Below are 24,196 nucleotides of genomic sequence, written 5' to 3' on the forward strand. Positions count from 1 at the left end.
CCCCGCAAGACGACCGTCCCCACCCACCACTACGGCCACCCCCCACACACGTCACCCACCATGCGCCTCCCTCTTCTCCTTGGGCTTGCACTCGTCGTGGCGTGCGGCCTGGCCACCGCGTCTGTGCATGCTGGCCAGACTCCGCGGCCCATTGTCATGTGGCACGGTACGTGACCTGCCGGGTGCTTGCCATGCCGAGGCAGAGTTGCGTTGCGGGCGGGCGCGAGAGAGGCACTCACAGGAGGAGCGTTTGTGCATGCATGGCGTGGTAATAGGCATGGGCGACAACTGCTGCTCCAAGCACTCGATGGACATGATCGCCGGCATCATCAAGGACCACATCCCAGGAGTCTACATCTACTCGGTCATGATCGGATCATCGCCGGCCGAGGACACGGCTGCGGGCTTCTTTGGCAACATGAACTCGCAGGTGGCAACCGTGTGCGACCACATCGCCAACGATCCCCAGCTCGCCAACGGATTCAACCTCCTCGGCTTCTCTCAGGGCGGCCAGTTGCTGCGTGGGGTTGTCGAGCGGTGTGCCCACAAGCTCCCGCCCATGCATAACCTCATCACCTACGGCGGTCAGCACCAGGGCGTGTCCGAGATTCCCAACTGCGAACCGACGTCGGAGCTGTGCCAGAACGCCGCTAAGCTTGCCGGCATGGGAGTCTACCTCCCGTGGATCCGCGATCACATTGTGCAGGCACAGTACTTTCTCGATCCGTTTGACTACGACGCCTACCTCAAGTACAACCAGTACATGGCCGACATCAACAACCAACGCGCCGAGAAGAACCCGCTGTACAAAGCAAACTTGCTGACGCTCAACAAGCTCATCCTCGTCCGCTTCAACAACGACACCATTGTCATCCCGCGCGCATCGGAGCACTTTGGCCGCTATGCCCTCGGCACCATGGACCGCATCGTGCCCATGACCGAGACTCCGCTGTACCAGGAGGACTGGATCGGCTTGCAGGAGCTCAACAACTCGTCGCGCCTTCTCCTCCTCGACACTCCCGGCGAGCACATGCAGATCGACATCGATGACTTTGTCAACAACGTTGTCAAGCCATATCTCGACAACTAGTCCTTCTACTGACCTCCCACCTCCTGCCTCGCCGTGCTTTGCCCAGCCCGTGCGTGTGTAACACACAGTGCTTTTTCGCCCTCCACAGCCAGCCAGCCCGCCGGCGACGAGCGGCGAAGCGGCGGTCACCCGACTCTACTTTGCGACAGGCAGGCCAGACCAGGATGTCCGAGTCATCTGAGGTGGAAGAGTACGGTGCCTGGGCGGCACCCGACGCCGACTACACCACCGACGACGAGGGTTATGTCCCACCTGCCGCTGCCTTTGCCGCTCCGCCTGCACCCGTCGTCGTCTACCAGCCCATGCCCTCGGTGGTGGATGCCGCCTCCGCCGGAGACGCCCCGCCTGCCGCCCACGAGAGCGACGCCCTGCTACCCAACGGCGGGACAAAGGCACAGAAACAGTACAAGGAGGGCTGCTGTGCATCATGCTGCGTCGTCATGTAGTCGTCGACAGTGTGGTTCCCACCCCCGCAACCCCCCGCCACCACCCCCCGCCAGGCACGTGCCCGGCCACCGCCACCACCGCCACCACCATCACCACGGCTACCACCATCACTATCACCACCCATCTTCATACATCGCCACCGTCTTCAAACCTCGCCGCGGTCAATCGCTCTCTCGCGTGCCCTTGGCCCGCCGCAGCTCCGGCATCTCGCACCATGCGTGTGCTCGTGTGTGACGCCGACTCGTGCCCCTCCCTCCCTTCCCCCCCTCCCCCTCCCCCCCTCCCCGTGATGAGTAAGACACACTGATGGAGTTCTCCATCTGCCCATCCCACATCCCACCATCGCCCATCCCCTCTCCCATCACCCGGCTGCCAGCCCCGCCGACCGGCCACGACACCACCATCATCACAACAGAGGGCAGCTTCGCCAGAGTCGGACGATGACGAGCCTGTCGTTACTTCCATCTATGATGTGGCTCCGCATGAGACTGATGAGCCGAGGCCGGTCCTCCCCTTGTGGGCACATCTCGCGGAGCTGACCATCGTCTCGGCTACCGCCGCCGGCCTCGTCTACATCGCCTGGATGGACTGGGACTTGTGAGGCCGGGCAAGCGTCTGATCATGTGCTATACTATGCTGTTAGCTCATGGGTTGCTTGCCATCCCGCCGCGGCATTATTGCGGGCTGCGGCCGGCCTTGGTCGCTCGGATCGAGTGTTGCTGATCAGTTGTGTCACCTCGCACCAAGCCACTGTTGGCGACAGCTAATCTCACACCCACGCAGCCATTGTGCACGCACTCTACACGTCCTACTCGTGTAGGAAGCTAGCGGCACATGATGGGCGTCCGCCTGACGGCACAGTGTTAAATCTCTCCTCACTCGCCACAGTCTCAGGTTACACGTGTTTACGAGGTGCACATGGCAATCACTGCTGGTTGCATCCCTCCTCGGCGCCCTCACCGGCGGCAGCGGTGGTGGTGACGGACCGAGCCGACGCAGTGGCGCCGAGCTGGCCCAGCCGCGACTTGGACTTGGTCTGCTTGGTCACCCGCGTGGCGCCGCCGGTCGACCCGACCCGGCGGATCTTCTCGCGCGTGCGGACCGGGCCGACCCCGGCGCCGATCCGCCGCTGCCGGGTTGCCGGCGCAGAGACCTCGGTTCCAGCCGCAAGGCCAAGGGTCTCCGACTTGGACAGCGGTGTATCAGTTCCGCGGGTCGGGGTGTTAGAGATGTCGCGGAGGGCGGCGCCCTTGGACGCCTTGGCCGCACCAGCCGGCGAGCCGGTTGTTGGCCCCGAAGCCTGCCGGAGCTGGGCCATCTCCTCCCGAACCAGGTTGAGCTCGTTGGTCAGCTTGGTATTGGCCAGCTGAAGCTGGTGGACATGCGACTCGGTGGTCCGCAGCTTGGACGTCTCGCTCATCTTCTCCATCGCCTTGGTCTGGATCTCCTCGCGGAGCTTGGCCACCTCCGAGTTGAGCTGCATGATCTCGTCCTGGAGCGCCGACGTCAGCGCGTCGTCGTCCATGCCCAGCGACATCCGCCGGAGCCGGCCAGAATTGCCGAACGACCGCGCCTCGTCGCGCTGCCGCTTGTTCATCTGCTCGATCTGGAGGAGCAGCGACTTGTTCTCAGACTCGGCCTGCGTGAGCGCCACCTCCAGCTTGTGCAAGTGGTTGACTTCGGCCGGCTGCGCGTTGAGCGCGTTCTCCAGCTCAGCGGTGATGGCCTCCACCTGCTCCTCCTTCTCAGCCAGCAGGTTCTCCAGGCTCGACTTTTCGAGCTGGAGCTCGTTAACTGCCCGCATTGACTCGGCCATCGACGCGTGCGCCGACTCGAGTGCCTGCTTCCGGTCGGTCAGCGTTGTCTCGAGATCACTCACCTTTTGCAGCAGCTTGTTGTTCGCCTCTTCGGACGCAATCACACTCTCAATCTGTGACTCCACCTCGGCCACCACCTCGGCGAGCTGAGCATCGCGCTCGGCCAGCTCGGCCTTCAGCGCCGAAATCTGCTCCTCGCTCTCGGGCGAGATTGCCAGCGGCACGGTTGTAACCTCGCTTGCGACAGCGCTCTTCACCTGCGCGAGCTCGGCCTCCAGCGCCGCGTTGCTCGCCGTGAGCTCGGCAACAAGCTCCGACTTGCCGGAGTTGGCCTTCAGCTCGGCAATCTGCGCCTCGAGCTCGGCCTCGCGGGTCATGGCATTGGTCATCATCTCCTCGGCCTGCTCCAGCGACGCCTTGTGCTCCTCGAGCGAGAATGACATCTCAGTCATCTCGGACACGACCGACGCATGCGTCGCCTGCAGCTCCGCAAGCTCGGCTTCCAGCTGACGAGTCCGCTCGTCGGCAGCCATCGAGCTCTGCTCGGCCTCCTCGGCCGCCGCCGCCGCCGACTCGAGCTCGAGCACCGCCTGCTTGGCCTCAAACGCCATGTGCCGCTTCTCGCGCACTTCGGCCTTGAGCTCATCAATTTGTGCCCGCAGCGAGTCAAGCGTCGGCGCCTGGCCCTCCATGGCCTCGGTCGCCTCGGCCACCTTGGCAGTCGCCTCGGCCGCCTCCTCAGCTGCGGCCTGAGCCGCCACCATGGCCTCGTCGGCCTTGGCCTCGGCGGCCTCTAGCGCCGTCTCGAGCTCTGTCACCCGCATGTTGGCTGCTGCAAGCTGGCGCGCCTGCATCGTCGCTGTCGCCTCAACCTCCTTCAACTCGGCGGCAACCTCGTTAAGCTTGGCTGCTTTGCTCGCTGCGAGCGCCTCGGCAGAGGCCTTGGCACTCTGCTCGGCCGCGAGCTCAGCAGCCACTGCTGCAGCCTCCTTCCGCGCGCCAGCTGCCGCCTCCTTGAGCTCATCGGCCTTGGCCTTGGCTGCGTTGGCGTCAGCAATTGCGGCGGCGGCCGCGGCCTCGGCCTTGGTTGCCGTCTTCTTGAGAGCCGCGACCTCCTTCTCGAGATTGGTCACCGACATCGACGACGACTTGGACGCCGTCGCCGACCGGGTCACCTGCTCGTTCGCCTTCTCCAGCGCCGTCGTCGCCGCTGCTAGCTCAGCTTCCAGACTCTTGACAGCCTTGGCCTTGGCCTGGGCCTCGCTCTCGGCCGCAGACCGCTGGGCGCGCGTCTCCTTGAGCTTGTCCTCCAGCGTGGCCAGCTTGGCCTTGGTCTTGTCGAGGTCCTTGCGAAGCGACATCTCGCGCCGCTGCGCCGAGCCGTCGTCCGACTTGCTGGCCTTGAGTTCCTTCTTGAGTGCGGCAAGCTCGTTGAGCGCGTTAGCCAGCCGCTTGTTGAGTGCATCAGTAGCCCTGGCAGCCTCATCCTTGGCCTCAAGGTGCGCCACATGGCCAGCATTAACCTCAAGCTGCAGGCTCGACGCGCTCGCCTTGGCCTCCTTAGCCTCGCGCTCGGCCTCGGTAGCCTTGACAAGTGCGTCGGCAAGCTGGGTCTGAACCTCGGCCAGCTCGGCGGCGACGCCTTCGTGGTTCTTGGATGCCACGTCCGCGGACGCCCGAACCGCAATGAGCTCTTGCTGGAGCTCACTGTGGGTCTCTGTCAGCTCGGCAAGCTCGGCCTGAGCCTGCGAGGCATCGGCCGCTGCAGCCTCAAGCTGGCTACCAAGCTCCTCAGCAGCCTCGCGCGCAGCCTCAGCCGCCGCATCGAGCTCCTGAGTCTCAGTAGTGAGCGCTGCCACAAGCTCGTCCGCGTGGGCAATGGTCTCTTCCTGGCTCGCCACCTTGGTCTCCAGCTCGGCAATCTTGGCCGTCAGCGTTGCGTTGTCGTCGAGGGCAGCTCGGAGGTCTGAGGCAAAGGTCTCAGCAAAGTCAGACATGTTCTCGAGATCGCCGACAAGCGTCCCCACCTCCTCCTCGAGCGCCGAGTTGTAAGTCCGAAGCTCGGCGAGATCGCGGAGGTACGCCTCGTTACGGTCGGCGGTGGTGAGAGCCTGCGCCTGCGGAAGCTTGAGCGGCGAGAAGAATGCCGCAGCGGCAGCCGACGGGCACCAGGTCTCGCGCCGGGAAGCACGAGCAGGAGTGTTGACGGCCAAAGCCGCCAACGCAGGTGCTGAAAGTGTCGACTCATCGGCATCGGCCTGCTCCTCAACGGCACGCGTCGGAGTCGCCGGCGCGTTGCCACCAAACACCACCAGCTTGGACAGGGCATCAACCTTGGAGCGGAGCTTTTTGGCGTTTGCCTGCTCCTCGGCGAGAGCCTCGGCCAGCGAGGCCTTTTCGGCAAGCACGTTCGGAAGCGATCCAGCGTCGCGCTCTTCAAGAGCCGCACGAAGGGCCTTGATCTCGGCCTCGCGCTTGCGGAGCTTTGCGGCGTCGTCAAGGACCTCATTGAGGATGGGCTTGTTCTTGATTCGCTTGGCCGACGCGGCAAAGTTGAGCGTCGAGACGGTCTCTGACTCGTGGACATTGGCCGGGGTGATGTTGCAGATGATGGCGGTCCGCGAGTTGCCGCCGAGCGACGGCTGAAGAATGCGAGTGAGCTTGGAGTTTCGGTACGGAATATGCGACTCGCCGCGAGAGAGCTTGTGAATGACTGTGCCGAGGTTGAGGAGCGAGGTGTTGATGTGGCCTCCCTCCTTGAGCTGGACCTTGTTGGCGCCGGTCTTGCGGGCGCGCTCCGATCCAGCCAGATCGACGAGGTTGAGCGACGAGACGCGCATGACAGCGCCTGCGCCGTCAGCCGACGTAGCGTTGGGATCGTCAGCCGCCCACGACTTGATGACAACCTTGAAGACAGCGTGCGAGCGTGACGACTCGTGGTTCATCTGGGTCGACGAGAAGTGGCGGTGAGCCTCACCCTTGCGCATAACCTCAAGCACCTGGTCAGCCGACGTGGCGATTTCCTGGGTCAGGCCTTTGACAAAGATGCCGTGCTCGATGTCCTGGCGGACACGGAGGTTCTTGCCGGCGTGGTTGAGAAGGTCCTGGATGACCTCGTTGTAGATCTCGAGGTATGAGACCGAGATGGTCCACACCCGCTCAGGGTGATTCGACACGTACTGGAAGACGTCAGCAATGGCAGCCGGGATGATACCGGGTGTTTCGTCAGAGCCAGTCATGGTGTACGTCTTTCCGGACGACGTCTGACCGTAGGCGAAGATGGTGCCATTGATGCCCTCCATGGCCGACTTGACAATCGGCGCGGCCATGGTGTTGTACACCTCGACCGTCGGCGTCTCCATGCCAAACACGTTGTCAAAGGTAAACACCATTGGCGACGGCGTGTCGGCGCTCTGGATCGTAGTCTCGTTGAGATGCCAAGCCACCTCGGCCCCGTCCTTCACCTCGCGCGCGTTGAGCGGGCGGACCCGGATCGACACGCTGATCGCCTGCGCCTCGCCGGCCACGGGCCCGGCGCCCTCGGTAGACGACCGCTTGCGAGTCCTGCGCGATGCCATGCTGCTTGCTCTACTTTCTAAGCTATAACCTCGCTCGCTACCGTCTGCTGGTGTCGAGTGCTGAGAGAGAGCAGTGTGCAGAAGCGAGTTCCTCTGCGCCTGGCTGCGTTTGGCGCGCTCCTCGGAAAAGTTGAAAATTTTGGAACGACGGCAGTCACTTGGATGAAAAGCCGGTCCACGGCAGCGACGCGGTGTCACTTCCGACGACAGCGACGATGCCCGTCGGCGTGAGGCCAACGGTGCGAGTGAACGTGGTTGGCGCGCCGGGCCTGTTGAGAGAAAGAAGCGACGCTGATCCAAGCACCTTGTGCGAGCTTCCGTCGATGAGGCCAAGCGAGTAGGTGGCGAGCTCGCCTTCCGCAAAGTCGACAAATGAGAGCACATACGACTTGCCCCAGCGTGCGATCGCGACTGCAGGGCGAAAGGCTTGCGCTGAGCACTCTTCCTCCGACGCACTGCCTGTCCACATTAACGCGTCCGAGTCCCATACTGGGATCAGGTTCTCATCGCTCAGCTTGTATCCGCGGAGTAGCGCCGAGCACGAGCTGTTACCGTTTGTCGGAATGAAGTGAGTTGGCGAGAGCTCCATCACTATCGTTGCGTCATCCGACCACGGCGCGAGCGACGAGAAGGCAGTGACGCCCGCCTCGAGCGGCGGCGAGCGGGCCATCACTTGTCCGGACGCCGTGTTGATGGCCAGAATCTGAAACGTAAGGTCGGTTGTGTTCGGCAGCAGAACACCAGTGCTCACCACCAGCATCGACGGCTGCGGCAGACCGCCGATAGTAATCTCGGGCGGGCTTTGCACAAGCAGTGGTAGCGGCGTTGCCCAACGAATGCTGCCGGTTGCCGCCGCCAACGCCAGGATCGATGCCATCGGCGAGGCCGGCCCCGCTGCTGCCACAGATGGCGACACGCACGAGAACGCCACTGTCTCCGCATCGAGGGCAACCGCCTGGAGCGGCAGGCAACCGGCAGCGGCAAAGTCGGCTTGGTTGAGCGCCCATACCTTGGCACCGGTTTGCGCATCGAGCGCACTCGCACCAGCGAGTGTGATCACCACTCGAGCCCCGCCACTGATGGGCTCGGCGTATCCGTAGAACCCGTAGGTCTCGAGCGCAACATGCCATGCCACAACCTGCGCGAGAGGATCGAGAGCCACAACATAGGCCGTCGGCCCGGGATTGTAGCCTGCGCACTGGAACATGACCATAGCGCGAACAGCCGTAGCACCGGAACCGACCAAACCGACGTATTGGGCAGACCAGGCGAGCGAGGGGCAGTTGCTAGCCGTCGCATCTGGCAGCACACCAGCCATTGACACGTTCCCGATCACAGCACCGGTGCACGCGTCCATCACCGCTACCCACCACACGTTGTCAGCTCTAGGCGTCGGCACGATGACTCGCTCACCGCCCACACCCACGTTAAACTGGATAGGCCCCGCCGTCCATGTCTTGCACTCGCTCGATGTGGCGGCGGAGACCGGCCGTGGCGCAAGAACCAGTGCCAGGGCCAGGACCAGGGCCAGGGGTAGGGCCAGACTCGGGGCTGCATCACGTGCTAAAGCCATTCCTCCACACACCCGCCTGTCAACGCGAGGACGAGTGACGGTGCCTTACAGGTGTTTCCACTCGGGCGCGTGCGCCGCGTGTGCACGGCTGCAGCAAGCTGCGCGTCGCGGTGCGCGCGGTGGAAGCTCTGAGCATCACTGGAACATCCTTACCACCATCAGCAGCCTGCGTTTGTACCATAGCATTGGTATGTAGTCCTGTAGTCTCGACTCGCACATCTCTGCGAGCCCCCTAGTCTGATATGGTGAGGAACAGTCGAACCATGGTCTCGGTCACTCGATGTCGCAGCGGCGCATGCGTGTCGTCGCCATCCTTGGCTACAGCCACCATTCCCTCCCCTCCCGCCGCCATGGCCTCTCCCGTGTCCCCAAGCTACGACGACTACACCCCACTCCCGAAGCTACTCTTGGCGGGTAAGACTGGGTTCTGCTCGGGTGAGGTCAAGGCGTTGCATTGCTTGCCGCTGGTGGTCATGGCCGGCCTCGTGCGTCTCCTCTGCGTCATTGCTGTTCTGTTGGCTACGGCTGCTGCCTTTCTGCCGCCATCGGCCAACAACACGGCGCTGTACGCATGTGATGAAGAGATGTATGCGTCGCTCACGGATGCTGCTGAGGGTCTGGAGGCGTGTCTACGTGCGCCAGACTGTGGATCGGGCCCGATCTTTCTGATGGATGTGCCGTGCGCGTGCTCGGCTTGCAGCGCTGCGTTTGCACGGGTGGCGCGGATGTACAACACGTTGGCCCGGACGGGCGCGTGTGCGGTGCAGCGGTACAATGATGGTGTTGCTGGAAGGGTGGCCAAGATCCTGGCGCTGTATCCGTGTCTTGTTACGGTCCAACCCGGCCCAGAGCGCGACGGATCGCCGGCGGACTGGTGCCCCGAACCCGGGCGCTTGCTTTGCGGCAACTACCCGCGGCTCTCTGCAGCCGGTTTTCCGCTGGCCGGAGCCGACCGCACGGCTCAGTGCAAGGCGGCGCTAGGCGCGATCTGCAACCCTAGCGTGGCGTCGCGGCACTATCCTGTCAGTGATTCACGGCAGAACGTGCCGCCGTACTGCGGCGTCGGCGCCTGCGACACCAACGGTGTTTGCTCGGTCCTCTCCAACGCAACGCAGATGCCGAGCACGGCAACGCTTCCGCTGACTGCGGTGGTCTGCCAGGCCACCTCGCCATATGCTTCCGCGGTCACCGAGGGCTACGGCCTGGACCCAGATGCGATCGGCGTTGGCTTTCCGAACGCGTCGGACGCGACCGGCATTGCCAACGCGCTTCCGTCGATGCCGAGCTTTGCAAGGCCGCCCATTGACTGGTTTGGGAGCGGCGACTACGATACGACGGTGTGTAAGAGCGGCATGATCTGCCAGAACGGGGCGTTCTTTTCGATTTGCTGGGCAGGATGGACTTGTCCTGACGGCCCGTTTGCTTTCACCTTTGGGCCTACGCCGGAGGGCGTGTACTCGCCCAAAGGCATTGCGCGGACGTTTGATTGCGGTACGCTGATGGTGTGCGGCGCCGAGAGCGCGACGCCGATTCAGCTCTTCCCGGCCGTCATTAGCCTCGCTCTCGTTGTCGCCCTCGGCCTTGGATGCGGGGCATGGCACGCGGTGCGCTGGCGGCGAACTCGGCGGCACACTGTGACAACCACCCCCAGCCCCATGACGCCGCTGCTGCCAGCGAGTGGCATCAACGGTCCGGTGCGGCGTGGGGCCAACGTCGAGTTCCGCGACGTTGTCGTCGACACCCCGAGGTCGGCGCGGGTCTCGAAGCGCATTTTGCACGGAGTCTCTGGTTCGTTTGCCGCAGGCACGGTTACTGCGCTGATGGGTGCGTCGGGTGCAGGCAAGTCAACACTGCTCGACGCGCTGCTCGGGCGGATCCAGCTGACGTCTGGCTCGGTGGAGATGAGCGGCAAGGCTGGCTTTGTGCCACAGGCTGACATTATGGTGCCGGAGCTGACGGTGCGGCAAGTGCTAGAGCATGCGGCGGCGACGCGGCTGCCTTCGTCGCGAGTGCGACGCAAAGCAGTGGACAGGGTGCTCTCGCTTCTCTCACTGGAGCACGTGCAGGACTCGAAGATCGGCGATGCCACATGGGGCGACCGCGGGGTGAGTGGCGGCGAACGCAAGCGGGTCTCCATCGGCATCGAGCTCATCGAGCTGCCAGGCGTGCAGGTGTTGTTTTGCGACGAGCCGACGACCGGGCTTGACGCGGCGACTGCGCTGGACGTTATGCAGTCGCTTCGCAAACTGGCTACCGTCACCGGACTCACAGTGGTTGCTGTTCTGCATCAGCCGCGACCGGAAATTCTGGAGGCATGCGATGCCGAGCTGCATCTTGCCGGCGGCCGTGTGGTCCGTGACGCGTCGATGTCTGTGGCGCCGTCCGAGGCGCGGCCGCGGCGGTCGTGGCGTAGCCGACTTCCAGGCATGCAGCGGCTGGAGCAGCTGCGTCGGACGCTTGCTGCGCGGACTGCCTTTCCAGCGCCGATGTGGCGGCAGACGTGGGCGTGCGCGAAGCGCGCATTGCAGCAGTACACCGCAAAGCCGTCTCGGCTGGTGTGGCTGGTCATTGTGCATGCGGCGTCGGCGGCGGTTCTCGGCTGCGGCTTCCTGCAGAACAAGGGCTCGGGCCTGCTTCTTCCGCCGCTGCCTGCAGCGCTTGCGAACCAGTGCCCGCCAGTGGCGCATGAGGCGTGCGCCACCGAGCCGATCGATTGGTTCAACATGCGGCTTTCGTCGTTCTACCTCTCGCTCGCGCTGGGCTCGGCCGGAGTCGCTGCGGCAATTTGGACATTTGGCGGCGAGCGAGCAGTCTTTCGCCGCGAGTACACCGCAGGCGCGTCATCAGTTGCCTATGTGGTCGGCAAGTCGCTTGTCGACATCCCGTTCATGGCACTTGGCGCAGTCATCTTTGCCGGCGTGTACTTGCCGATGCTCCGGCCGGTCTCCAATTGGGTCTGGCACACGCTGCTCTTCTTCTGCATCGAGTTTACGGTCTACGGACTCGGGTACCTGCTCTCTGTGGTGGCTTCACCATCGACAGCGCTGGTCGTCGGCATTTCGTCGACCTTTGCGGCAGCCATCCTCTCTGGTATCGCGCCCAAGTACCGACACGTGGCTGACTCGTACTCGGCGCTGGTGGTGTTTTGGGATGTCTCGTTCTCGCGGTACGTTGTCGAGGCGCTCATCGGGCTGGAGGCCCAGGTGTACCTTGACGAGCCGGATGGCGCGTTTGTCGAGAGCGTGAAGCGGTTTGCTACCGAGTACGGGTTCCGGCTCGACGCATACGTCCTCGACGTTGTCGCGCTCGTCGGCCTCGGCATGGTCACCCGGCTCCTAACCTGGTTTGCGCTAGTGAGCCAGGCTTGAAGCTCGAGCTAACGCTACCGCTGTTTGGAGCGATGGCGGAAAATCATACAGAAGAAGGCGAGCAGCCGTAGGCCACCGCCGTACAAGGCCATCCACTTGAGCGCGTTGGCAGTCACGCCGGCGTCGATATGGTAGCCGTAGTTGTTAGAGGCATAGACCGAGATCCAGTACAAGTCCGACGGGTGCGCGTTGTGGATGACGAGTGAGGCCTCGGCGCGCCAGATGGCTTCCGAGTAGAAGAACGAGTACGTCGGCGTCCGCTGGAAGGCCATGCCAGAGAAAACGCCCATGACCATGGCACAGAGGACCGAGGTGACGGCGGCGTTGGAGCGGGCGAGGACAAACGAGGTGAGATAGCCCAGGCCAAAGTTTGTCCAAAGCATCATAAAGGTGAGCGCAAAGTAGGTGCCGAACGCGCCCCATGGGTCGGCGACTGCGGCGTAGGCTGCGAGGAAGAAAAAGGCAAAGGCAGCGGCGAGGCCCGTGTCGATGGCGTTGTTGGCCACAAAGTAGGCGAGCTGCGACGAGCCCGATGCAGCCTCGCGCCAGTAGACCGGCATGTGCTGGCCAAACGACGAGACTGCATAGGCGGTGCCCAGAATGCCGAGAACCATGACCGAGTAGAGGGCATAGAGACCCTGCGTCTCGCTCGTCGGCCAGTTCGACGAGCATGGCTGGTTCCAGTTCTGTCCGTCGGTCATCTGCGCCGCGCCAACCGGACAGTCGTCCACCATCGATGCCGGCGGTGGCAGCACGTACTTGGGCTCCATGAATGCAAGGCCAAGGAAGGCACCGGAGCAGGCAAACATGATACAGAGGAGGGCAAGCGTGGTGGTGCCGTTGGCCCATCTCAGTGCCACCCGGCCCATCTGGACTCCGGCCTGCCATACCAGATTGGGCCGTGTCGAGATGGCGGAGAGACCGGCGACGGCCACGCCGCCGCCGCGCTCATCACCGCCATCATCGGACGAGCTGCTGTTGGCCCGCGTAGCCCAGCGAGTGGTCACGGTTTGTGGATCTTGAGCCACAACATCAAGAAGCGCGTCGGGTGTGTCGACACCAAAGTAGCCCAAAGCGCCGGAGACCGAGCCCCAGTAGGCGACGGTACCGCCGGCGGCGAGGACGACCAGCGTGTCAAAAGTGTTGAACAAGTCAGATGACGGCTGGTGGATCGAGGCCACCACCGTAGTTCCGCGAGCGGACGACGCGGCCTTGAGACATCCGATGGCCTGCGAGGCGGCAAAGGTGTCCAGCCCGGACGTCGGCTCGTCGAGGAGAACGATTGCGGGCCGAGTGACAAGCTCGAGAGCAACGTTGACCCGGCGGCGCTCACCACCCGACAGTGTTCGCTGCGAAGGTGGATCGGTGGCCGAGCCGATGGGCACTCCTGCCACGTGCTGAAGCATCATTTCGGCAATGATGGCGTCGGCGTGGCGAGCATGCGCTCCCGGCCGTGTGAGGACCGGAAACCGCAGTAGCGAGGCAACCATCAAAAGCTGCCGCGGCGTAAGCAGAGCGTCGAGCGACTCGTCGTCTTGCGGCACAAAGCCGACGGTTTGGCGGAAGCGCGAGAGCGAGGTGGCGAGGCCGTTGACCCGGATCGCGCCCGACGCGACGCCCACTGCTCCGCGGAGGACCCTGAGCAGTGTCGTCTTGCCGGCGCCTGACGGTCCCATCACCGCCACCATGGCGCCGGCAGCAATAGTGCCGCTCACCTTGTGCAGCAGCGTCTTGCCACCAGCCCGGACGACCACGTCGACCATCTCGACCCCAATGGTTGGGGAGCCAGACTCGAGGGCGTCATCTTCGTCGACGAGCTCGGCACAGACATCATCAGAACCGTCGGATTCGCAAGCACACCCAACCAGGCTTGGTAGAAGGAAGAGGGTGATGGCAGCGGCCAGCGCGAGCGCCAGTGGGAGAATGCGATAAGCGCGGGAGGAGGAGCAGACGGCACCGACGGGGCAGTCGACAGGGATGGGAAGGCCAAAGGGACAGAACTTGCCCGACGGGCACGGCAGCGGCGGCACACGATCGCCAGCCACCGGTGAAAGATATCCCGCAGGAGTCCGGGAGCAGGAGGGATAACCCGGCAGCGGATGGCCAGCAGGCGAGACGCAAGTAAAGCCGACATCGCAGTCGCACAGCGGGAGGGCCACAGGGCCACAAGCCGCGCACACGCCCGAGACAGCGGCACAGGGCAGAGCGAGAGAGGCGAGGGCGGCAAGGGTGACCAGAACCAGGACGAGCGAGAGGAACAGACGACGATGCATGCCAGAGGGGGTAGGTGGGTAGGGGTGGGGGTAGGGGTGGGGGTGGGGGTGGGGGGAGGAGTGGGGGGGGGGTGTGGCCCGTGGCACATGCGTGCTGCCGATGTGGCTGCGGGCCGCTCAACTGCGCAGCGATCGGCAGTCTCATTGCGAGGCGTGGGTCTAACCCTTAACGGTACTGTCGTTCGGACGCGTTGTCGCGCGTCTCAAAGTGAACAACTCGATGGTGCTTGACTTCCCGGTGGGAGGCGCGCCCGCACGTGATGGCGGCCGACACGTTGACGCCCGCCTAAACGATGCCTGAGCTACCGTCGCGGTGACGGACGCCCGGGAGCACGCGCGAGGCGCGCGAAGTGCCGGATGGCGCAGATCCGGAGGAGCGGCGGGCGCGGACGGTGCTGAGCTTGTCGTTGACGACCCCGGCGACCGGGAAGGGAAGCAGCTCAGAGTTGAACACTGCGGCCGGACGGGAGAGCGCGAAGACGTTGTGGATCTTCTTGCGACGGACGAGCTTACCGGTCGGCGTGGCCGCGCAAGTGGTGCCACGCTATCGTGTACTGGATTCTGGACGCCGCATACGCGCTCTACGCTGACGCGAGCCCTCGATCCGCCATAGCTGGCGTGGCTTTTCCTTACGACATCATCGACGCCCTCGCCGCCAGTGCCGACGCCGCCAGCTCGCGCCCTCGCCGCCAGTGCCGACGCCGTCAGCTCCGCGCCGTCGCGCAAGCGGAAGCGCACCTCTGCAGCGGCTGCTTGTCATCACCACTCTCCCCAATAAGCCGCTCTACGACGCGACTACCTCGCCTGCCGGAAGCTTCATGATGTGCGATCGCGGCCGCGGACCTTTTGCGCCGCGTGCGGCGTCCATCTCTGCATCGCCGCCTGTTTTCTGTTGTGGCCACCAGTGGTCACAGCAGCCATTAACCCAGTATACTACTCTTTTACCACGATTGATGGACGCTGCGACGTCTGTGGAGACCACGATTGATGGACGCTGCGACGTCTGTGGAGAGCGCGGCTTGCGCGATGGACCAACTTGTCCATTCCGTGCCGTAAAGGGCCAAGGTAAGATGCCCTGTCGCCGTCGCCCTGGGTTTGGCGTCTGCCGTCGCACCGTCACCGTCACCGGCACCGGCACCAACTCTGTCACCGGCAGCCTACGCCACCACTCTCTCTCCCTCTCTCTCCTCCCCCGTGCTGGCACCCACCCATAGCAAGGACCAGTGCTGCTATCCCCCACCCACCCCACCCCAACCACTCCTGCTCTCCACCAAACCGTAGGAGAGTGGGTATGGCAAGCAAGGGCGGGCGAGGCCGAGACCCGCCTTTGTCGACGAGGGCAGGCACAGGGCATCCGTCTGGAGGCACGTCGTCCGGAGGCACACCGCCTGGAGGCGCATCGTCTGCTCTCGGGACAGGCGAGGAGAGAGGATGGAGACTGGTGCAAGGCGGCGAACGAGGTGGCGCTGATGATGGCGACGAGCACCCGCATCCTCCGCCGCCTGTGGCAATTCCGACTCGCGATGAAGCTGAGCTTCTGCTAAGAGCCCATGTTCGCGCCGCAGGACATAATCTCACGGCTCTGCTCAACAACCCGGTCCTGCAGGTCCCTGTGCCCTTCCCTGGACCAATCGGGCCTGTGCAGAGCCCGGCGTATTCACTGGAATCGCCGGACATGACGGTTGTCGAGACCTACCTCGCCGCTGTGGCGGGGCGGGTCGAGGCTGCGCACGAGCTCACGGTGGCTGCTGCCGCTGCAGACGAGGCTGCTTCCAACAGCGCAGTACGAGATCAAGCTCCTGTGGTCGGCCCGCATGGCGCACTCGCCGCGGTGCCGGCCATGTTCTTCGACGACCGGTTCTCGGTCGCGCAAACCGATGCGTTTTTGGCTGCTGTGGGCGAGCCACGAGCTGGCAAGGCGCGGTCGTCGGCAGTGTTGGAGCACGAGAAGCTGGCTTACTACGTCGACATGGTGGAGACCGAGCTGACCAAAGCAATCGCGCTCAAGTCGCGATCGTTCTTCTCGACGCTTTCGACCATCCGCGAGCTTGCAGCGCTGGTCGAGGCTTGTAACACCAAGGTCGCACTGGTGCGATCGGTCCTTGGCGATGCGTCGGCACAGCTCCGCGGCTCGTCGCTCGAGGTCGGCGCTCTCCGCGAGCAAAAGCTACGCGCCGCAGACCTCCAGACGCGACTGGAGCTCCTCGGTGAGGTTCAAGCCGCGCCGGAGCTCATCGAGGCTGCTCTCGCCGACGGTGACTACGTGGCCGCACAAGATTTTATCGAATCGACCCGAGCGGTACTGGGCAAGGAGCTGAAGGGCGTACGTGCGGTGGCCACGATGCGGTTTGCGCTCGATGGCTACGCGGCCCAGCTGGAGGATGCGCTGGGCAACGAGTTTGCGCTGCTGCTGCGCAAGACGCTTGTTGCTGCCTCGTCTGTGTCACTGCCCCTGTCAGCCGGCAGCGATACCGAGGCGCAGACGCGTGGGGTGCGGGTGGTGCTGTTGAGCGCATCGCGGGTTGGTGCGCTCGCGCGGCTTCCCGTGGTGTGGCGCGACGAGCTCTCCGCAGTGCTCAAGATGCTTGTGCGGTCGACGGTCGAGTCGCGGGTGACGGCCGTGGTCGATGCCATGGGGGACCGGCCCGACTTTGATGCCTCGGCATCAATCCTGGTCCATCTCAAGGCACTCGATGCGCCCGACTACGTCAGCGTGCTCGACGGAGTGTTCGAGGTTGCGCTCAACGCGCTCCGCGCGGCGCACGGACTCGTCAATGTCGTCGACGGCATGGCCGCTGAGCTGGGAGCGGAGCGGCTGGTTGAGGAGATGCAGACGTCGCTGGCCGACGGCGCTGAGCTTGTCCACTCGCGGGCAGCCAAGTTGCTTGCGGTGCGGGCGCAGACGAATGCCAAGCTTGACTTTCAGCGCTTCGTGGTCCTCATCCAGACGGTTGTCTCGTTCATTGTGGCATCCGAGGTGGTGGTCGGGCGCAACTGCTACGGGCTCCGCGGCCCACTCCTCTCCCAGGCCAAGGTCTTCCTCTCGACGCTTCATGACGCCAAGATGACCAAGCTGTCAATTCTACTGGAGAATGAGCTGTGGAGCCGAGTTGACGTGCCCGTCCACATCTCACACCTGGTGTCCAGCCACGACCACAAAGGCACGGCGAGCGACAATGACGTCGCCGCGCTCGACAAGCTGACTCTCCCAGCATGCGGCGTGACGTATCCGACGCCGTGCGCGTACCACCTCACGTCGTCGTCGGTCCTGCTCTTTGACATGATGCAAGACTATGTAAGCTGCGTCGAGCGGCTGCCTGCGCTGGCGCCGGACGCGGTCTCGCGGCTCGGGCTCCTGCTCAAGCACTTTAACTCGCGGAGCTGCCAGCTTGTGCTCGGCGCCGGCGCGATGCACACTGCCGGACTCAAGGCCATCACTGCTGCGCATCTTGCGGTTGCCGCGCAGTCGCTGCGAGCACTTGCACACTTTCTGCCTATCCTCTGCGAGCGGCTAGCACAGTTGCTGACGCAAAAGCAGGCCGCCGTGCTGGGCGTGCTGACCGAGGCGCGACAGGCGCTGCTCGACCACGCCGACGAAATCAATGCCAAGATTGTGGCCATCATGACAGACCGGTTCTACTTTTTCATGCAGGGCGTGCAGGGCGCGTACGATGAGGCCTTCTCCGGAGCGGCGGGGCGAGCCAATACCGGTGAGATCTCTGCGCCGATGGCGTACATGCGGAAGATGGTCAAGTCGATTGTGGTTCTTCGCAAGGTTCTTGCGCCGCTTTTACCTCCAGACGAGCTGGCTGACATCTACAGCAAGCTCCTGGATGCGCTGGAGCGATTGGTGGTGAAGGGCGCGGCGGCGCTGGGGACGGACACACCTCGGGCGCGGGAGCAGCTGCGAGTCGACATCGCGTTCCTTCTCGCCAAAGTCGACGCGCTACCCGAAGGGCGGTTCTCGGGCACGCTCGCCACGTTTTACCAGCGGCAGCTCGTGCGGCGGAGCTAAGCAAACTTGGACTTGAGGTACTTTTCGACATACTTTTGGATGCGGCGCTTGCACGATGGCGAGACAGAGTCGGGTGCCATGTCACCGTCGCCGAGCTCACGAGTCACAATCGACTTGCACATTGACTTGATGGCGGCTGTCATCCGCGACTTGCTCACACGAAGCGCGTTTGCCTTGACGTAGATGTTGGCGGTGCGGTGGACAGCCTTGTGGACCGCAGCCTTGAAAAGCACACGATTGTCGTCGTCCTCCAGCCATCGCTCGGCCACGTTGGCAAACCTGTCCAGCGAAGCAACCGCCTGCGAAGGCTGGCTCGACGGCACCTGCTCCGGGGCAACCGGACTTTCGTGTGCAGTGGGTGGCTCTTCCTGCTGCATTGGCTCCGCCGGAGGCAGCGCCTCGGTCGCCTCCACCTGACGCTGGTCCCACACCTGGACTGGCGCGGCAGCCTGGCCGAGCGGAGTCTGCGGGGCCTGCACTGGCTCGGGCTCGGGCTTGGCGGCGACAGCCGGGTCCCTACCCCGATCGCGCTGGTACCGGTCGTGGCCGCGGTCGCGATCACGAGATCTGTCGTAGTCGCGTGTCTCGCGCGAGGCACGACCGCGGTCTCTTCCCCATTCCCGGGCGCGGTCTCTTCCCCGGTCCCTATCGCCACCACGATCGCGGTCCCTGTTGCCACCACGATCACGGTCCCTGTCGCCACCACGATCACGGTCCCTGTCGCCACCACGATCGCGGCCCCTGTCACCGCCGCGGTCCCGGCCTCTGTCACCTCTATCCCTAGGCCGGGCCTCCCTCGACCGCGACCGCTCCCGTGCCGGATGCTTTTGCTCCAGATGTCCACTGTGGACCGCACGGGCGGCATCATGATCGCCTTTTTGATCATCTCTTGGCGGTCTGATGACCTGCTTCGGAGCGCGCTGTGGCTCTTGCTTCTGCGCCTGTTCCTGCGGCTGCGGCTGCGGTCTCTGGGAGCTGACCTGTGCCGCCCTGCTGATCGCCCGCTCGCGCTCCAGCGCGGGCGGACGGACAAGTCGGCCGGCCAGCCGAGCTGCAGACGACGTAGACTGTCCGGGCGGAGATGCGGCATGAGCAGGCTTAGCAGTTGAAGGCGCGGAAGACGATACTGGTGAGGAGGAGGAGGCTGGCGGTGCTTGAGGCGAGGGGCCCAGACGGGAGAGAATGGCTCTGCGGTCGAGACGGACCCTTGCGGGCTGAGAGTCAGCCATTTGGGGAGTAGGGTGGGGGGAGGGGAGGGGTGGGGTGGGGGGAGTGTGGAGTGGTGTGTGTGTGTGTGTGTGTGTGTGTGTGTGTGTGTGTGTAGGAGGGGGGAGGGGGCGAGTGTGCCTGCGGAAGAGTCTGCCACCGGCTCACCCCCACCACCATGACCACTGCCATGACCCACTGCCATGACGCCCTGATTACCATCATCTACCACCACCACCATCATCAATCACTACCACCACCACCACCACCACCATCGCCACCACCATCATTATCCGTGCCATCTCAACCGCCATCGATGTCACCACCAACATTCCTGTTCCCCCCCTCCTCCTTCCCCCACCTCTCGCTCCCCCTCTCCCCCCCCCCCCCCCCCCCCCCGCCCCCTCCCCACTCACCTTTACCACCACCACCATGGCAGCATCAAGAGTACTGGAGATGGACGACAGATGCGGAATGGGCAGTGAGGAGGACGGGGTGGACGAGGGCGAGGCCTGGGTGAGAGCCACGACGGTGGCGCAGGTGCGGAGCCGCGGCGCTGTCCAGACACAAATAGACGGTCGTGAGGTTGTGCTGGTCCTGGCGCCTGATGGATCGGTGGCCTGTCTGGACGCTCGATGCTATCACCACGGCGGCGAGCTTGCTCCGGGCAAGGTGAAGCACGTTGGCGGACGGGCGTGCATTGTGTGCCCCTGGCACAAGTACCCGATCACCCTCGATACTGGCGAGGGTCTCTACACTGCCCTCGATGGTGTTGTCAAGTCCAAGGGCGTCATGCAGCGGGTCCATCCGGTCCGCGTCACCGACAATGGCCACATCTGGGTCCGCCTCGCTGTTGGCGGTCCTCGCATAGAGTCGGACACCTACGCCGATCCGCAGCCAGAGCCTGACGCTGACGGGGTCGTCGTCCTTCCCAACGGCGCCCGGGTCATCTACCCCCAGCCACGCTCGTGACCAGGCGTTTAGTACGCTGCACCGGCGCAAGAGCAAGCGGCGGGGCTACGAGGCTGCAAGAAGACGCAGTGAGAGCGGGCGGTCCGAGGTCAGCACGCCAGCCATGTGGCGGATGTAGACACGGCGGCGGCGCTGCCGCTGGATGAGCGCCGCGTCGCGTGTCGCCAGCCGTTCCAGCATTAGCTCGAGGTCGTCCTGCACCTCTGGCGCCTCAAGCGCAACCTGCGCCCGAAGCGGCGTCGAGTGAACGCTCTCGCTCGACGGCGCGGTGAGTGCCTGCGCCTGTGCCAGGAGCTCAGCGTGCGGAGCCTGTGACTCGCCTGCGTACGATGCGAGCTTGGCCACCGCCTCGGCCCGCTCGCCGAGGCTCTCGAGCACGTCATCGGCAGTGCGGACGGCCGACCTCGCAATGGCGCTGCCGAGATCAGATTCGGCGTGGTACAGCGTGTTCCACACGATTCCCAGCTCCTCCAGGTCATGAAACTCCCACATCCATGTCTCAAACACTTCGAGAAGCTCGTTGGGTCCTGCCGCCAGTCGCCCGCCCGACGCCCAGTAGAACCAGGCCTGCCGAAAGAGCTTTCCGAGAATAGCAAACACCTCGAGCTGCGCATCCGGCGAGTCGCCCTCGCCCTCGGCCGCTGCCAACCGAAGGCCGGCTAACGAGTCGGCAGCAATGACACAGACAAGCGCGGCGACGACCCGGATGTAGTTCTTGAACAGTGTGGCATCGCCGAGCTCGCCTGCCTCCGCCGCTGCATTCACCGCGCTCGACGACAGACGACAAAACGCGCCAACGGCGTCATCGGCCTCTTCAACCAACGCGGCCAGTGGAGGCGCACGGCTGCTGGCCAGAAGCGGCGTGGTGCCGTGCGCATACAGGCTCGTCATGTACGCATTGAGCGCATCGAGCGCCGTGCAAAAGCTCGAGTCGTCGGCCTCCATCGGCCATGCCTGGCAGAGCTCGTCAGTGAGCTGCTGGACAAGCGCAAAGCAGACGAGCGAGTCGATGGCGGCGCGCTCGAGCTCGAGCGTCTCGAGCAAGTTAAACGCGGCATGGGTTTTGTCAGCGACAGCGTCGGCGGTCCAGCCGAGCCGATTCAGCAGCGCCGGATCCTCGAGCACCTCGTCAAGCACTTCCTTTTCCGAGAGGACCCGGGAGTAGGATGCCTGCCAGCGAGCGCGGAGGTCAAGCAGCTCAGCAACCGGCGTGCTGACTGAAAGATCGTCGCCGATGATACGCTCGTAGAGGACGTGGCGGCGGTGTGCGAGTGTCGCCATGGTGTACGGCGCCTCGTGAAAGGCAAAAACTTCGCGAGTGTGCGACATGACAGTCCGTAGGCCAGGGTCGTTGAGCACCTCAAATGTGAGGCTCAGAAGAGGCACATCGTCAGCGAGCCGTGCGCTCCCGCCGTGGACTAGCGCGTTCGACGAGGCCAAGAGCCGAAAGCCAACAAGCTGCTTGACATGGAGGACGTGTACATAGGCGTGACCAACGTTGGCAACAGCGAGCAGGTCCAGTACCAGTGACGCCGCCAGGACCACTCGCGTGGCAAGCAAAAGAGTGAGGACAGGTATCATGGACCGCTCGCTTGGCGCAAGCGCCGCAAACAGGCCCGATCGGAAGAGGCCCTCAGTCACCGCCGGCGTCATGTCGACGTCCTGCACCGCTCGCCACGTCGGCACAAACGACGGCGCCACGCTCTCTACCACTATCGAGACAACGCACTCGAGGCCGTGGTAGGCCTGCACAAGCGCGCCCGGGGCGGACCAGTTGATGACTGAAGCACCGCCTGGTGCGCCTGGCGCCCGCTGATCCGACACCCACCCAATGCCAAAGACGGCGCGGAGGAGGTCGGCGAGCCGGTACTGGCCGATGGCCACCAAGACAGCCACTGCCTCGCGGACGTAGCTTGCCGCCAGCCACCCGAGATTGGTCTCAAACCCATCAATCGAGGCCGGCATACAAACACCAGCGAAACTGAGACGCAGGAGCGAGAGCTCAAACGCCACCGCGAGCGGGCGGCTTTCGGTCCGACTGCTCTGGCCAGCGCGGGCCATGCCGCCGGAAACATGCAGCGCAGCGCGGGCGAGCTGCAGCGTCGACGACCACGCCGATGGCCGCTTGATCCCGGCTGCAGCGAGTGCCAGCTGGGTCCGTCCCACAAGCACGTCATGGATCCGCAGCACCGCAGCCCACGCCGGCTCGCACTCGCCTGCCTTGGCCAACGCAACCAGTTGTGGGGTGAGCGCCGGCCAGTCACTGCTGCTGCTCCCGCTGCTGTCAAGCATAATGCCGTACAGCTGAGCGAGGCTCCCGCCCTCGATGTCGATCTGACTCAAGAGCGCCGCATACCGAGCTTCCGAGTTGATGAACGGGAAGAACTTGCTGCCGACGTGGGCCTCGTGAGCCAGCACAAGCTTGGCCAATGCAGCGAGAACGGGTGGGCCGAGCAGCGGCTGGTCAAACTGCGCCAGCGGCAAGTGATTGACCAGCGAGACTGGAGTGTCATCGAGCGCCTTGAGCTGCTTCTCGCCGTTGAAAGCCGGACGTGTCTCATCCGATGCCCACATCTCAAGCGTATGGGCCAGAAAGTGCCGGGTCGAGGCGCCGCCTTCGCGCTCGCCCTGAATCCACATCCCGACTAGCGTCTCGCGCAAACTCACCGCAAGCGGCAGGCTGCCGGGCTGCAGCAGGGTCTCGCCCAAGCTTCTTGAAGAGGCTGAGCCTGCGGTAACGCCTGCTCTGATGCGCGCCATCGCCCGCCGGAGCCACCACGCTTCCCACGGACGGAGCCGGATTCGCGGCTCAAGTACCGCCGAGAGGACCGCAACGCCATCTCTCACAAATGCACCTCCATTGCCGTTGCTGCTCTCACGCCGCTTGCGCACCAGCCGGATACCAAAGGCAGCCCCCGCTCCAACAAGCAAGTCAAACGAGACGAGCGAGACGAGGAGTGCCACCGCGTCAGCAGAGACGGCATCGCGCGCGCCAGATACCACTACCGCATGAGTCGCCGACAGCACCGCATGTAGTGAGCCCACGCTCGGGGAGTGCAGAAAGAGAAAGATGGCCGAGGCCATCTCGGGCGGGACAACGGCAAAAGCCGGTGGACGCGGAGGGACGGCGACGCTCAGCATGTAGCCGACCACAACAGACTCACTCTCTGCATCGCCCCTTCCCTCTGAGCGCAGCACCAGCGCTAGCTCTGCCCGCGCTCGCCAGCTATCCAGCGAACTGAAGTCTGGCCAGTGCGCTGCGCGCTTAGCCTCTGCTCGCCACGCCCTGCACACACCGGCAGCCGCAACCAGATGGCGGGGCGCCGTGCTGAGCCAGGGAATGATGAGCGCAGCGAGGCCTGCCCATCCCCGGCGTGAGCCCATGCTCGCGGCTGTATCACTGGAACTTGCAGTACGGCTTGCATCTGAGCCTGCCGGTGTGGTCGGGTCGGCCATGGCCCGGGCCGCCGCGCACGAGCCTGCAATGACAGCGAGCGAGACAAAGAGCGGCGAGGCGGCGTAGTTGTGATCAAAGGCAAGAAGATGCGTGACCCCAACAGCGAGCTGCGCTCCGATGAGAGGGGCCGGCAGGCGCTCTGGAAGCGAGCGAAAGGCGCCGTATCGGTCGTCGAACCGCGAGAGGCCCGTGGAGGCATTGTCGCCGCGGACAGCGAGTCGCGCCAGGGCGTCCATGCCCTCGAGGGCAGCAAAGGTCAGCTCGTGGCCGGCGGCATCCGAAGGAGGCTCGTCCCCAATCACACCCAGACCAGCCGCAAGCACATGGGCATGTGCCGCACATACCTCGTCGTGGCTCTCCATAGAGGGTGGGGTGTCTCGCCCTGCCAGGGCGCAAGGCC

At 64.3% G+C, this 24,196-nt stretch overlaps 10 protein-coding genes across 10 annotated transcripts; 5 read left to right on the plus strand and 5 right to left on the minus strand.

Annotated features, from left to right (window-relative positions):
* The first annotated feature begins 43 nt into the window (after positions 1–43).
* Positions 44–1,171, plus strand: AMSG_02842 (salivary protein). The gene is made up of 2 exons (XM_013905228.1): positions 44–166; positions 276–1,171. Exons 1-2 carry the CDS (start codon positions 61–63, stop codon positions 1,088–1,090), a joined length of 921 nt encoding a protein of 306 aa, XP_013760682.1. The 5' UTR covers positions 44–60; the 3' UTR covers positions 1,091–1,171.
* Positions 1,172–1,230: 59 nt separating this feature from the next.
* Positions 1,231–1,583, plus strand: AMSG_02843 (uncharacterized protein). Its single transcript, XM_013905229.1, has one exon. It carries the CDS (start codon positions 1,255–1,257, stop codon positions 1,534–1,536), a length of 282 nt encoding a protein of 93 aa, XP_013760683.1. The 5' UTR covers positions 1,231–1,254; the 3' UTR covers positions 1,537–1,583.
* Positions 1,584–2,462: 879 nt separating this feature from the next.
* On the minus strand, positions 2,463–6,932 carry AMSG_02844 (uncharacterized protein; the record flags this gene model as incomplete). The annotated part of the gene is made up of 1 exon (XM_013905230.1): positions 2,463–6,932. One exon carries the CDS (start codon positions 6,930–6,932, stop codon positions 2,463–2,465), a length of 4,470 nt encoding a protein of 1,489 aa, XP_013760684.1.
* A 154-nt stretch (positions 6,933–7,086) lies between these two features.
* On the minus strand, positions 7,087–8,289 carry AMSG_02845 (uncharacterized protein; the record flags this gene model as incomplete). The annotated part of the gene is made up of 1 exon (XM_013905231.1): positions 7,087–8,289. The coding sequence occupies one exon, from the start codon at positions 8,287–8,289 to the stop codon at positions 7,087–7,089; it is 1,203 nt and encodes a 400-aa protein (XP_013760685.1).
* A 689-nt stretch (positions 8,290–8,978) lies between these two features.
* AMSG_02846 (white-brown-complex ABC transporter) lies at positions 8,979–12,274 on the plus strand (the record flags this gene model as incomplete). Its single annotated transcript, XM_013905232.1, has 1 exon — positions 8,979–12,274. The coding sequence occupies one exon, from the start codon at positions 8,979–8,981 to the stop codon at positions 11,871–11,873; it is 2,895 nt and encodes a 964-aa protein (XP_013760686.1). The 3' UTR covers positions 11,874–12,274.
* Positions 11,480–14,146, minus strand: AMSG_02847 (uncharacterized protein; the record flags this gene model as incomplete). The annotated part of the gene is made up of 1 exon (XM_013905233.1): positions 11,480–14,146. The coding sequence occupies one exon, from the start codon at positions 14,144–14,146 to the stop codon at positions 11,888–11,890; it is 2,259 nt and encodes a 752-aa protein (XP_013760687.1). The 3' UTR covers positions 11,480–11,887.
* Positions 14,147–15,821: 1,675 nt separating this feature from the next.
* AMSG_02849 (vacuolar protein sorting-associated protein 54) lies at positions 15,822–18,481 on the plus strand (the record flags this gene model as incomplete). Its single annotated transcript, XM_013905234.1, has 1 exon — positions 15,822–18,481. The coding sequence occupies one exon, from the start codon at positions 15,822–15,824 to the stop codon at positions 18,159–18,161; it is 2,340 nt and encodes a 779-aa protein (XP_013760688.1). The 3' UTR covers positions 18,162–18,481.
* Positions 18,258–19,029, minus strand: AMSG_02850 (uncharacterized protein; the record flags this gene model as incomplete). The annotated part of the gene is made up of 3 exons (XM_013905235.1): positions 18,258–18,286; positions 18,322–18,745; positions 18,850–19,029. 3 exons carry the CDS (start codon positions 19,027–19,029, stop codon positions 18,258–18,260), a joined length of 633 nt encoding a protein of 210 aa, XP_013760689.1.
* A 789-nt stretch (positions 19,030–19,818) lies between these two features.
* On the plus strand, positions 19,819–20,388 carry AMSG_02851 (Rieske domain containing). The gene has a single exon (XM_013905236.1). It carries the CDS (start codon positions 19,824–19,826, stop codon positions 20,337–20,339), a length of 516 nt encoding a protein of 171 aa, XP_013760690.1. The 5' UTR covers positions 19,819–19,823; the 3' UTR covers positions 20,340–20,388.
* Positions 20,385–24,158, minus strand: AMSG_02852 (uncharacterized protein; the record flags this gene model as incomplete). Its single annotated transcript, XM_013905237.1, has 2 exons — positions 20,385–23,698; positions 23,756–24,158. 2 exons carry the CDS (start codon positions 24,156–24,158, stop codon positions 20,385–20,387), a joined length of 3,717 nt encoding a protein of 1,238 aa, XP_013760691.1.
* Positions 24,159–24,196: the final 38 nt, after the last annotated feature.

Source organism: Thecamonas trahens (genome assembly GCF_000142905.1).
Source record: "Thecamonas trahens ATCC 50062 unplaced genomic scaffold supercont1.10, whole genome shotgun sequence".
NCBI lineage: Eukaryota > Apusomonadida > Apusomonadidae > Thecamonas > Thecamonas trahens.